This window comes from Mustela erminea, chromosome 21, assembly GCF_009829155.1.
Source record: "Mustela erminea isolate mMusErm1 chromosome 21, mMusErm1.Pri, whole genome shotgun sequence".
NCBI lineage: Eukaryota > Metazoa > Chordata > Mammalia > Carnivora > Mustelidae > Mustela > Mustela erminea.
This window is the reverse complement of record NC_045634.1, coordinates 17,343,431-17,356,737: the sequence shown is the minus strand read 5'-3', so window position 1 is coordinate 17,356,737 and position 13,307 is coordinate 17,343,431. Positions and strand designations below refer to the sequence as shown.

The 13,307-nt window shown below is 42.5% G+C and overlaps 1 protein-coding gene across 1 annotated transcript in view; it reads left to right on the top strand.

The window, feature by feature from the left end:
- The window catches only part of ZDHHC2 (zinc finger DHHC-type palmitoyltransferase 2), a 73,256-nt gene continuing 59,949 nt past the window's right edge, over window positions 1-13,307 (top strand). The window contains exon 1 of the mRNA XM_032328961.1: window positions 1-368. Within this exon, the coding sequence (XP_032184852.1) occupies window positions 242-368 (127 nt within the window). The 5' untranslated portion in view covers window positions 1-241. The remainder of the gene's footprint in view (window positions 369-13,307) is intronic.

Genomic DNA, 13,307 nt, shown 5'->3' with positions numbered 1-13,307 from the left:
CCTCCTCGCCCTCCTAGCGCTGCCGCCGACTCCACGGGGCTGAGGAGCGGGGAGTCCGCGGCGCTGGCTTGGGGCTGCGGGATGGGGAGTTAGCGCCACGGCGGCGGCAGTGGCCGCAGCGCAACCGGCCGCCGCCCCCGGGTCTGTCCCGCCGGGGGTGCGGGGCGCGGCCAGCCCGCCCCGGAGCCAGGCCCGCGGGCGGCGGCGACGGAGGAGCTGGGCAGGTGGATGCGGCTGGAAGATGGCGCCCTCGGGCCCGGGCAGCGTCAGGCGGCGGTGCCGGCGGGTGCTCTACTGGATCCCGGTGGTGTTCATCAGCCTTCTGCTCGGCTGGTCCTACTACGCCTACGCCATCCAGCTGTGCATAGGTGAGTGCGCGCCGCGCCCGCCACCGACCCCCGCCGGCCCCCGGAGGGAGGGCATGCACCTGTCCGCAGCCTCTCCGCTCGCCCCCCGCCCCCTACGCGGCCCCCTCGACAGTCCCGGGACGCCGAGCGCCCGCCGCACCAGCGGCGCTTCCACCCTCCCCACCCCGGAGACCCCCTTGCGCCCCCCGTGCTGCCGGGCGGCTTCGCGTCCGCTGCCGCCGCGGCCGAAAACAGCCTCCGGGCAGCCTCCCTCCACTCACACTCCCTTGCCTCCCCCTTACAACTCGGGTTACGGTCACCTCTACTCCATCGAGTACGCAGCCCAGCCGCCCCCTCCGCCTTCCGCTATCCACCGCCACCCCAGCCACACCCCCTACCTCGGCTGGACCGCACCTGCGAGAACTACGGTCTCCGCCGCCGGCAGCCTCCGCGGGGAAGTGAGGCCCGGGGAGGCTGCGGTGGGCGCTGGAGGGTTCCAGGCTGGGCCCAGGATTCGAGCTGCGCCAGACCCGCGCGGGGGGGATGGTGGCCTCGGCCTTCGGTGTCAGGGCTATCTTTCGCTGGTTCCACTTCTTGAAAATTTGTGACAGCGCTGTGGGGCGTTTCTGCTGCCTTGATGATTTGGGGATTGCCAGTTGTACACTTTCTAGTTAAAAAGAGGTGAAGGTGGGTGAGCTATTAGAAAGTCTTTTCCAAAGACATGCAATATGCAGGACTATCATTTAGACGTTGCAATACTAGAGGGGAAAAAAGTGACTCTCCGAGGTTTGGGGGGTTTTTGTTTTTTTGTTTTTTTGTTTTTTGTTTTTCATCCAGAGAGCCAAGTGGCTCAAGTCCAAGTTTTAGGCTCCTGAATTGGTGGGTAGGGTACTGTCAATGCTAAAGATAGAAGAAGAAGAAAATAAAAGTTCAGTATGCACAATAGGGAATACAATTCTGTTCCTGAATGTAAGCAGGCTTCTACCTTCAGAGGTTTGTGAAAGCTGACCTGTGCTATCAGAAACCGTGTTAAAACAGAAGATGACCTTTTTGCCAGTGATTTCTGATTGCTTTTTGTGTCTGGTGTTTCACCTGAGAAGGTGTCTATGTTTTTGTGGTACCCAGCTCCAGTTTTGGGTGGGACAGGGATAGAGATTAAACAGTGGCCTGTTTAGTTGAACCTTATCAACCAAAGAATTTCAGAACTTCAGGACTCAAACATAGAATCTTGTCTGAAACCGTCTTACCTCCAAATGTTGCTCCGTGTAAGAAACAGGTATCACAATAATACCTCCAAGTAATTACTGACATAACTTTCAAGAGAATTGAGACTAAGATGTCATATTTAAGTGTGATATTATTGAATTTAGACATGATTTCAGGACAAAAGAAGTGAATCTGTTTTAGAATAGGGTTGGGTTGCACTAAAATCGTCAAGATGCAATATCTAAATATGTTATATTCAAGTCACCCAAAATGTATAGAAAAAAGGTTTTCAGGAACATGTTTAACTTTTGTATTAATTGTTATTATCAAAACAGCTTGTCTGATTGAGATATGCTCTATAGGTTACATAACTACTAGAAACCTTCATTGCATTGCATTGGTTTGCCCTCTTAAAAGCAGTGAACAGTTTCAATTATTGTAACTAGTACAAAAGAGGGAAGTCAGGGAAGGCATTTATTTTCCTATATTATCACATTAAGCTAAGAAGCTTGGGCTGATACACTGTTTCATGTCTACTAGGAGGAAGCATATGAAGGCAGGCAGAGCTTTTTTTCCTTGCAATTCCCTCTGTCCTGGCTAATGTGAGACATGGGAGGTCTTACTGGACTGGATAGATAGGTCATAGGGGAAGAATAAATAGAAAATCATAGTTCTCTTGGGGTCATATTTTTATATATACATCCCGGAAATTTAAGGTAAATCTCACGTATCCATGAAATTTATATCCCCATTTTAGTAAGTGAAATTTTGACGCTTTTTAAACTGCCTAAGTGACATGGCCTGTTATTATTTACCTCTGATCAAAAGTGAAGTCTTGGAGTGCCTGGGTGGCTCAGTTGGTTAAGCAACTGCCTTTGGTTCAGGTCATGATCCTAGAGTCCTAGGGTCTAGTCCTGCAGAGGGCTCCCGGTCTGCGGGAGGGTCTGCTTCTCCCTCTGACCTCTCCCCCTCATGCTCTCTTCTCTCATTCTGTCTCTCAAATAAATAGATAAAATCCTTAAAAAATAAATAAATAAAAAGTGAAGTCTTGTATCACCTCTTGTCGCCCCCTGCCTGGCCTGGTAAGATGTCTGTCTTGTTGAAAGCAATGTAGAAATGTCCTGAAAAAAACAGAAGATGCAGAGGCAATAACTCTGCTTTTGTCAGAAAGTAGTTTTTATATTTTTATTACTGTAGAAACAAATAGTAATCATATGAAAGTCTAGATTGTAGCGTCTAGGAAACAGAACAAATTAAAAATAAATTTCATTCTAGAAACTATTGCAGTTTAGGGGTGGGAAGTTCTAATAGTGTGGATAGATAGCCTTGGTTGAGTAGGAAGTTGAAATTAACTGTACAGTTCCTTTATAAGCCTGGGAAAGATGGCGGCTAGTATGACAGATACACACAACCAGCCTCCTCTACTTGTCATAAACAAAGCAAATGGGCATGCCAACCTTCCCTACCTCCACCCCCATGACTAGCCAACCGCCCCCCCCCCCCCAGCAGCATTAATCACATCTCAGACTGCCCTGTCCTTTGTGGATTCCTTTTCTGTTAGAAGTTGCTATTTACAATCAGATTTTCCAAATTTCACCTATACAACACTGGCCAGGGTTGGGACCAGAGGGTGGTGGTGACTGGAAACTGAAATAGGTAATAGAATAAAATAAACAGGGTGATTTACCCTAGTCCTCCTTTTACATCTGCTGTCAGCTGAGGATGACCCTGAATATAAATTACTTTGTGCCCTTTGCTGAATGAACTGCAATTTAGGAGTAGTGCTTATCCCGGTATCCTTGGAAACTGGAGATAATGATTCTCATTACAGTTAGTTTCTATATTTAACAATGTGAATGTGTGTGGCTCTCTAGGCACTTCTTCGGTTAGCATGATGTTTGCTTAGTGGTTGTATTTTATGAAATTATAAAGTCATATCTCTTCTTGGAATATGTGCATATAAAAATATATGGGATACACCTATATGTTGTAGGAGAGTCAAGGGTTTTGGTTAAGTATCTTTCCAGTCTACCCAAGAAAATATGGAGGAGTTCTGCTAATACTTGTGAACAGTTTAGAACATAATACAGTTTGTTGATTAACTATGATTTTTTTTAGTTTAGTTTTCCTCCTGCCTTCCTTCTCTCTCTGCCCAGCTTCTTTTGGGTCTCATCTGTCTTTTCACCCCTTTAGTTAATTTGAATTAGATAAGTTCAAAGGGTAAAATTCGTCAGGTGGTGCTTTGGGATGCTGAACTGGAATAAGGCCAGTCTGCAGTCTCAGCCGTGGTTGGTTCAGTGGACATATTCAACGTGGTTTATAGGTTTTACAGACTCATTAAAGGCAGTGACCTTGTTAACTTTGCTTGTTGAAGAAGTCACTGAAGTTTTCCCGTTTACGCGCTAACATTCAAAGTTGTTTTAACTTTTTTTCTACCTTTTTATTTTGTTATCTTTTCAAATTTAAAAGTCTCAAGAAAACTCCACATAGCCTCATTTTACCATTTTGCCTTCCGTGGCTCCAACCCATACTACTCCTCCGCCCTCACTTGAAGCAGGTGCCGCGAAACAGTTCCTCTCCGGTTGTGTGCTCACATGATTCTGAGTTTGCTTATGGCTTTCCTTAAGTCATTTGAAGCAACCATGAAGCTTGACAAGCTTAGGGATTATCTAGACCAACCCCCTCCTGCCTTTGTAGAGGAAGGTAAATGGTCAAGCTCTGTGTCCGTTCTCCAAATTAACCAGCAAAGCCGTGACTTCAGCTGCTGTGGTACGAATGTTAAAACGTCTGTCTCCCCTTTCCCTTCAGTGCCCTCCCCCAGCTCTCTCGAGTCCACTGGGACTATTTAGCAAATCTATTAAATTTTGTTGTTGCTGAATATGGGTGGACCCAGCACCGAAAGTGAGGCAACAGCCTTTACAAAATGATTTCAGAGTTTTAGAATGATTTATAGTCTGGGCTACCTAGTTACCATCACTCAACTTCGCTGCTGTAGCAAAAAGGCAGTGATAGATAGTGCCTTAACAGGTGGTTGTGGCGGGGTTCCAAGGAAAGTTTATTTACAAAAATAGTGGGCAGGCCTGACTTGGCCCTTAGGCAGTAGATTGCTGACTCAGGAATATGTTAAGAAGTGAGCACCTTAGAATATGGGGTGTATACACACAGGTTTGCAAATCTTTATTAATAAACAATCCTCAGAAATGATTGCCGCCTCTTACATTACACAGTGATTTTTGAAGATGTTCAAGAGCTAAATGAGCTAGTGTACGTACTTTGAGATCAATTTGGGAGAGATACAGTTATGCTTTCCTTCTTTTAAACAGACATAAGGATAGAATATGTAACATCTCATACTAGGATACTGTTAAGCAGTGATCCACCATTAATTCAAGTTCAAGGATGGAGACTGAACAGGGCTCTAAATTAACTTCCATCACGAATTAAATTTGAACTGGACAGAGATGGAAGTGTGTTCTTGTTATTGGTAAACTATCATTTAAAAAAATTTCCAGGAAATTAAAGCTTCTTTTGAAAAAACTGCAGACAGATGATCTTGGGAATACAAGTGTTACTATCCATAATAATTAAAATAATTTTAAATGACATAGAAGGTACATACATAGAAAACTGATATAAATGTTTAATGCCTAAATGACTAAGAAATCATTTCTTGCTGAAAATAATGATGCAAAATATATCAGTTCTGGACTTTTTGACATTCTCAAATATTTTGAAGATTTTAAATTACATGAAAGAGGCATAAAAACTCAACATTTCATCAAATCTAACCCAAATGTATAGGATAGGATGTGCTTCAGATTTTTATCTGTGCTGTCTACTGTTTGACTTTAAGAGAAAGCAGGAGGAGAGAAGACTCTGCTTAATGCTCTTGGTTCCATTTAGTGTGTCAGAGAATTCTTTTTCTTTTGATGTATTGGACAATGCAGCATTACCATTTGCTATTACATCCTATTAGAGATAACATATCTTATAGAATAGAGACAACAAACAATCATCACAGTTCTTAGCATGCAGAGGAGCTCCATAATTATTGAATGAATTGATCTCATTGTGATTTTTGGCAAGTCTTATTCAATCCATTTTTAATGTAAGAACTTGCCCTCGGATAATGTAAATAAGCAAAAGAACAGAATCCTGTAGTAAAAACTCAATTTAAACTAAGGCTCGTTATAGAAAGCTTCATTTCCAACGCGTACTGAGAATGTCATCCATGCCATTAGGTTAAATATGGGCTCCAGTGTTTCCAGTAATTAAACAGAAACCAAAGGGATGGTTTCTTAAATCATGATAATTAATTGTCTCTAGAGATGGTGCATTTCCACAAGGTTAGGAAGAAGTCAGCTTCAGAAGGATTTGAGGAACGTTCATTCAAAAGCATTTATTGAATCCTGTTTTGCGCCAGGCACTTTCCTCCACAGAGGTGATTTAGAGGAAAACTTAATGGAGATCTTTTCCTATTAGCTAAGAAAAAAATTACCTCCGGAGGGGTGGGGGGGAAAACCTTGAAACCTTCTCTCTGACTTTGGCATAAGGAGAGGGGGTTGTTTCCTTTCAGAATGCCACTCCCACAGCACAGAGGCAGGAAAGCCTAAATGGAAAACAAAATACCCACTCCTAGGAGCCTGTGAATTGGTTGTTGGACCGGCATAAAAGAATAATCAATGAAGTAGGTTAAAAAAAAAAAAAGCTGATGGAGAGCACTTCAGGAGTAATGAATTTCTAATTATGTTATAAATCATACCACATGTAAATATCTCAGAGTAAGATTACAACCAGCAATTTTTGCTCCTGCTATGAACTAGGTGGTTGTTCTGTTCCTTCCTTTTGTACCCGATGCCAGGGCAGCTTTTACTTTGCTCCCAACCCAGGGTCTGTGATTTGGTGGGTGAAATTGAGGAAGCAACGAACTTCCTGAAAACAACTTATCGAATCTACGGAAAGACTAGAAGACAGAGCTTAGAAAATAAGCAGAGGCCAAGAGGAGGTGGATGAAGTAAAGCTGACATTATACCAGAGGAATGGTCTTTCACAAGAGCTGCTGCTCTGGTGTCTGGCCATCCCAGAGCACTCCTCTCTGTGACTTTGTAAAGATGATTCCAGGAGCATCAGCTGGCTGAGCTGACATTGTTGTGCCCATGTCCCGGGCAACAGGGTTCAGCAAGAACAGGTGTTTGATCTTTTTGGCCTCCATGGTGGGAAGAAGTGCCAGGAAGACAACACACACACACACACACACACACACACAAACACAGACATGCACGCATCCCACAGGATTAGCCTGGTTGAGGATTCTCATGAATGTCTTTGTTTGTTTTTATTTTTCATCTTGATGGAAAATTTGTCCTTTTTCATCTAAAAAAAAAATGGACCCATGACTTACATTTTTTTCAGTTTATGCTGCCGATTTCTTGTATTTTGATGGTTGTGTCACATCTCTCAGCCTTCTTTTCTCTAGGAAGGGTGAGTTCGTGAGTCCCCTGTGACTCCAGCACTGTTTGTCATGACTGTAGAAATACAGTTTCTAGCTTGTAAAATGATAGATTAGAACATGGCATGGATCCTTGGGAAGACAGTATTCCAAAGAAAGATCATTTAGAAAGACAGTCTTAATATGATGTGGAACCATGTGATTTTATATTACTATTTAGAGATACCACAGGGAACTAATAATAAAAGTAGAACGTAATTGAATTAATTCTTTCATAGTCTGTTAGAAAATTGTTGAGATATCTTTTAATTCCCTTGAGGGTAATTTTATTGTAATGTCTTCATTTTTACCTCAGTCAAATGCTGAGAGTGCAAAAGGGTGGAATTTGCAGGGCAAGGGGCGGGGCGAGGGCAGCAGGGAGGAGGTAGGTGACCTGATTTCTTAAGAAGCATATGGTAGCAATAAAGTAACGAGCTATGATTGCTGGAAATTTTTCCTTTCCAAAATTCTGTCACATTTTGAAACATATGTGTAGCATTTTTCCCAATCTGACTTTTCATCTGACTGCGACTTTTAAATTCAATTAGAAATATTAGTGCCAGAAATGTTACAAACCCCATTTTTATTTGGGAGGCGGCTGCATTGATCGTCTCAGCACTTGTCTGCACTCTAAAACGCGTACTTGACAGTAGTTCCTTTTAGATATGTTGTTGATTACATTTTAAAAATGCAAATGAAGGAGAAGTGCTTTTCTAGATGATTGAGTTTTATTTCGTTGCCAGTGTTTCTCCCTGGTATCCCCAGATTTCTCCTCTCATGAAGTGTAAGTGAAGCGTTCCTCTTGTACTGACTTTGACCTCTTTGGATTTATTTGCCAGCATTGCCACCGTGGAGGAGCAGAATGATGCAAAGAAGTGCATCAGCAAAATAAGCACCAATAGACAAAAAACCTTTAAAAAAAAATTCCTTCAAAACCAATATCCCAGGAATACAGTCATTTCAATGTAGTTTATCTTCGTGATCATCTTTTAATAGATATAATCCTTGTTTAAAAAAAAAAAAAGCAGCTCGTGTATTTCCAAGAACTTTACAGATTTATTTGCTTATAATTCTGTGAAATTTGGAGAACTAAAATGCTTCATCATGGTTTTATATATTTTCTTATATAAGCTGGATTTTCAGCCTATTTGAAGGGTATGTTGAGAATGAGGTGTCTTAACACTCAGACAGGAATCTGTCCCTGATCCTTCTGGGGGCCCAAGGGTCATCTCAAAGTGGCAGGGAGCTCACTGTGAGATGTGGCTTTTCACCAAATTTGTAGGGATCTGAAACATGGTGGGGCTTTAAATATCGTCTCTATACTGTACATGTTATTCACAATGGGGGTACAAGTGGGAAGGGCAGTCTGTTCCAACACAGCTGATGTCAAGCTCTCATGAGAGACACCAGACACCACTTACAGGGAACGAAAGAGATTTCAGTTATAAGCCCCAAACTTAAAGTCAAAAGCCTGCTGTCAATTGCAGGGGCTAATCTGTGATCGAAGTTATTTCTAAGTCGGCAATTCCATGTGACATGTTTTAGGAAGAAAGGAAGTCAGAGAATTATGTACTTGACGGGCTATGACTGGTGATTCTCCAGGACATCTCCAGGGAGGTCAGTTAATGTGAAGGGGTCAAGCACCGAGACCAGCTGGACTTAGTCGGGGTTTTGATCATAGCATATTTGTAATGAAATGCAGCCTATTTCAGGACTAGAACAAACTCAAAGCTAACAACTGAGAGCAGGATGTCAGTTGGAGGAGGATAAAGAATAGGGATTCATTATAGGTCCCCCCCATAACTCACATTTTAACAAATATTTACAAAATCCAAGAATCGAGTGCATTTCAACTATCCATAATTTATTTAGTAATCTTTTAATGTATTCATTCACTCAAGAATATTAACTCCTCTTAGAGTTTACATTCTAGTTGCAGGGTTGGGGAGAACAGGTAAGAAACATAGGTAAGTAGCTTTTATCACTTGTAAGAGCCGTGACCAAAAGCAAGGCAGAAAGGATTGGGAAGGGCAGTGGAAGGTTTGCATTTTCAATAAGGGTGCTCCTGGAATCTGAGCAAGATGCTGAGGGGGTTAACCATTGCTGATGCAGGGAAGAAATGCATCTCAGGTCCATCTCAAGTTCTTCTAAAAGGGAGACTCCTGAGGCCGGAGTCTGCATGCATGTTGGAGGACAAATAAGGAAATCAGTTTGTCTGCAGTGGACGGAACAAGGGCAAGGGCAGTCGGTGACAAGGTCACAGGGACGTGGTAAAGACGGAGATTATATTGGGCCTCAAAGGCCCCTGTGAAGATTGTGGCTGTGCTCGGAGAGAGGAAGACCTGCTGCAGGATACTGAGTAGTAGAGGGACATGCTGTGGCTTATGTTTACAAAGATGGTACTTACTGCTGAGTAATGTAGGCTATTTCATCAGTCTACGCGAGGAAAGTGGTATCTCACACCAGGATGGGGGCAGTAGAAGTGAGGATTCTGGATGCATTCTGAGAGACCACAGAATGTGCAGACAGACTTATGTGAGTTGTGAAGAAAAGGAAAAAAAGTAAAAATGATTCCAGTCTTTTGAGCTAAACACTCGGAAGGATGGCGATCAGCCAAGATGGAAAAGCTGCAGGTAGAATGAGGTGACCTTAGATCAGTCGTGGGTATGTTGATGTTGAAATAAACATGCTGAGTGAGCAGTTGCATGTATAACCTTGGCATTTGGGAAAGAGTCAGGACTGGAGGAATACATTTGGGAGTCTTCAGCATAAAAGTGGATTTAAAGAATTAATGCTCGATACATTTGTCCCACCAAAGGAATACGTGGAAAGTGAGCAGAGACAAAACAGTGAGAGGTCAAGAGATGAGGGGTACCAGCACAAAATGGAGGAAAATTGAGAATGCGGGGTCCTGAGGCCCGAGGAGGAAGGGGGCTCAAGGAGGAGTCAGCCAATACACTCATATGTCCAATGAAATAAGGCCTGAGAATTTAGTGATGTGGATATTGAACTTTTATTTTGATTTTATTACTGACCACACTCTGAGACCCCAAGCGGAAAAGGTTTATCAAGAAGAAACATGTATACCAGTGTGCGGATTGCTGGGAAATCTGAACTCATTCAGTCCAAATTAAAAAGGGCTTTACTCTATTAGGCAAGCTTAACTTTCTCATTATACGAAGATAATCTACAGAAAATTTCATGAGAGCGGTAACGATGTCTGATTAACATTGTAGTCCTGAGACAAGAGGACAGCACATAGCACGTAACATTTCCTTTTTCTTAAACGAAGGAATGCCAGCTGAACTTATTTGGGCCTTTTGTGAGACCAGTAGACAGTTTAAGCATCCAAGAACATGAATCCTGGTGAGCCTGGGTGACTTAGTCGTTAAGTGTCTGCCTTCAGCTCAGGTCATGATCCCAGGACCTTGGGATGGAGCCCTGCGCGGTGCTCCCTGCTCAGCAGGAAGCCTGCTTCTGTCTCTCCCACTGCCCCTGCTTGTGTTCCCTCTTTCGATCTCTCCCTCTCTGTCAAATAAATAAATAAAATCTAAAAAAAAGAGAACATGAATCCTTTATGAGAGCATTATCTATTTTACTTTTTTATTATTTGATCAATCAGATGTTCATGAATAAGTTTGTAGTATTTTTATGGTTTCAGGTTATGGGCTGAATTCCCCCCCACACACCCAAAATTCATGTTGAAACCTTAACTCTCAGTAACTCGGAAGGTGGCTGTGTTTAGAGATAGAACCTTAAAGAGGCAGTTAAGTTACAATTAGGTCATTAGGATAGGTTCTAACACCATATGATTGTGGGAAGTTTGGATTCAGACAGAGAGGAAAGACCATGTGAAGACACGGGGAAGATGGCCATCCGTAAGCCAGGGAGAGAGACCTCCGAAAAAACCAAACCTGCTAACATCTCGACTTCAGCTTCCAGAACTATGAGAAAATAGATTTTTCCTTGTTTAGGTCCTGCACTCAGCAGCACTTTGTTACGGCATCCCTAGCAAACTAATACACAAATACAAGAAGAAGCTTTTTTTTTCCTTTCTGGGCATTGAGATGTAATCATCTATAATAAAGATTTAGATAAAATGAATTGTAGAATCCATTTGAAAATTTAAAGGAGCATTAAAAATAATTTAGAATATATTAAATATTAGCACTAATATAAAAATAATCACTAAAAATAAGTGAGATACATCTGTACCAAGTACTCAAACCCTGTTTTAATAGTTTTCAGATAACTGAAATCTCCCCGTGAAGCACAGACATTTTTTAATCCCTTTTAGATTAAAAAAAAAAGGTCTTCTAAAATGTTTCAGCTCCCCCTTTCCATGCCCCGACCTTTCTCAGATAGAGCATGCTGAACATAATTTAACTCTGAGTAAAGGCTATTAATCCCAGACAGATATGCGTATGCAGTGGATATCCAAGACCCTTGACGTCCTCGTATTTACATTCCCAGTTTCTTCTCATTCTTATTGACTGAAAAGGTCAAGAAGGAATGGAATTTGTCATTTTACTTGACCATTCTTTTGAATCTCAGGCATTGAGAAGCTGGGAAGGCTCATGAATGAAGCACTTCAGTGGAAAAGCCTAGCCAGGCATCTACATTGTTTTCAAAAGATTTTATTTATTTTAATTGAGAGAGAGATCACAAGTAGGCAGAGAGAGAGAGGAGGAAGCAGGCTCCCTGCTGAGCAGAGAGCCCGATGAGGGGTTAGATCCCAGGACCCTGAGATCATGACGCAAGCCTAAGGCAGAAGCTTTAACCCACTGAGCCACCCAGGTGCCCCGGTTGTTTCCACCTTTAATGTTGCTTCGAACGTGGTTGTGCAAATAGATACCTGTTCAGGTCCCTGAATCAGTTCTTATAGGTGTATGTGCGCAAAAGAGTGATGTTGGATTGTATGATAATTGTACGTTCAATTTTTTTTTTTTTTTAAGGATCACCATACAGTTTTCCTGAAACCTTGATTTTTGTTGAAAGTGTGATTCCAGAGAAGCCTGGATATGCCCTTGTAAACATCCATATTTGAAAGTCTCCAGAATTATCTAGGTGGGCCATCCCAATGTCACTGTAGCAATTTTTAACTATCTTGTCCTTTAATAGTGTAGCAGAAATGTGGTGGTCTGGGAATCATGACTGATATTTTGCCCATGAGGCAGGCTTCATTACTGAAAAGTGTGTCCCTCATGAAATGCGGGCCATCAAGTATTCCCGAGGCAGAAATGTTAAGAGTTGCTGGCCTATTGTACATAGTCTAAAATTCAACAGTTCCTGAGTAAACAGAGCACCACTGCTCACTGGCAGACATTGTATCTTTTTAAAGAGCAACATGTTCACAAGTATAGAAGGCGCACACACTTGGTACCTGAGCTAGAGGGGAGAAGTGGGGGTAGCTTACTCGGTTCTGTGGTTGCATCAGTAACCTGTGCTATTCCTCGTGAACTGGGTCCCCATCCACAGTACGGGACTGCACGATTCACACACGAATAGCAAGGCGTTCGATTGTCTGCAGAGCTAGGGTAAATGAAAATGGTTTACAAACAGAAGCAAAAATCAGTACGTACAACTGGGGAGAGAGCCAGGCAGGAAACACGAAGCAGCTCATACAATGAGCTGAGGAAGAGACCCAGTCCAAATATTGATGACTCTCTTACTCAACTCTGCACACAAATTCTGGAACTTCCCACTTACATTAATGAATACATCTACCGTATAATTAGGTGGTATTTGTATAATACTGCACTCTTGTAATATACTGTATCATACGGCAGAGGCAGTGTGAGTTTTTCATCTGTGTGTGGGCTGCCAGTTTATGCTTATATCAGATTATACCAAATTTGCAGCAACGGGACATACATTGCCACCGTTACAGTGCAGTAGACTGTTAGCACTGTGGGACATGCAGCATAGGGCAAGGGTCTGAATGTTGCATGTGAGAAGGAGACCCCTCGTTCAAGCTGAGATCGAAGGAAGTTTGTGTGTGTGCATTTATTCCATGAATATGTGACGGTTAAGTTACAAAAGAAAATAGTGCTTCGCGGTCACTCAGTACTGAAGGATGATACGCAGTTTGGTACCCTCGCATGTGTTAATAGATACTGTGACCCTGTGCAACACTGCAGTAATTATTGCTGGTGCTAATGTTGTTTTAAATCTTGTGGCTTATCCCTTCAGGAATGCTGCTGTAAATTCTATTCTGATGAACATCATAGACAAGAAGGTTGGAATGACAGCTTTATACAGTACCT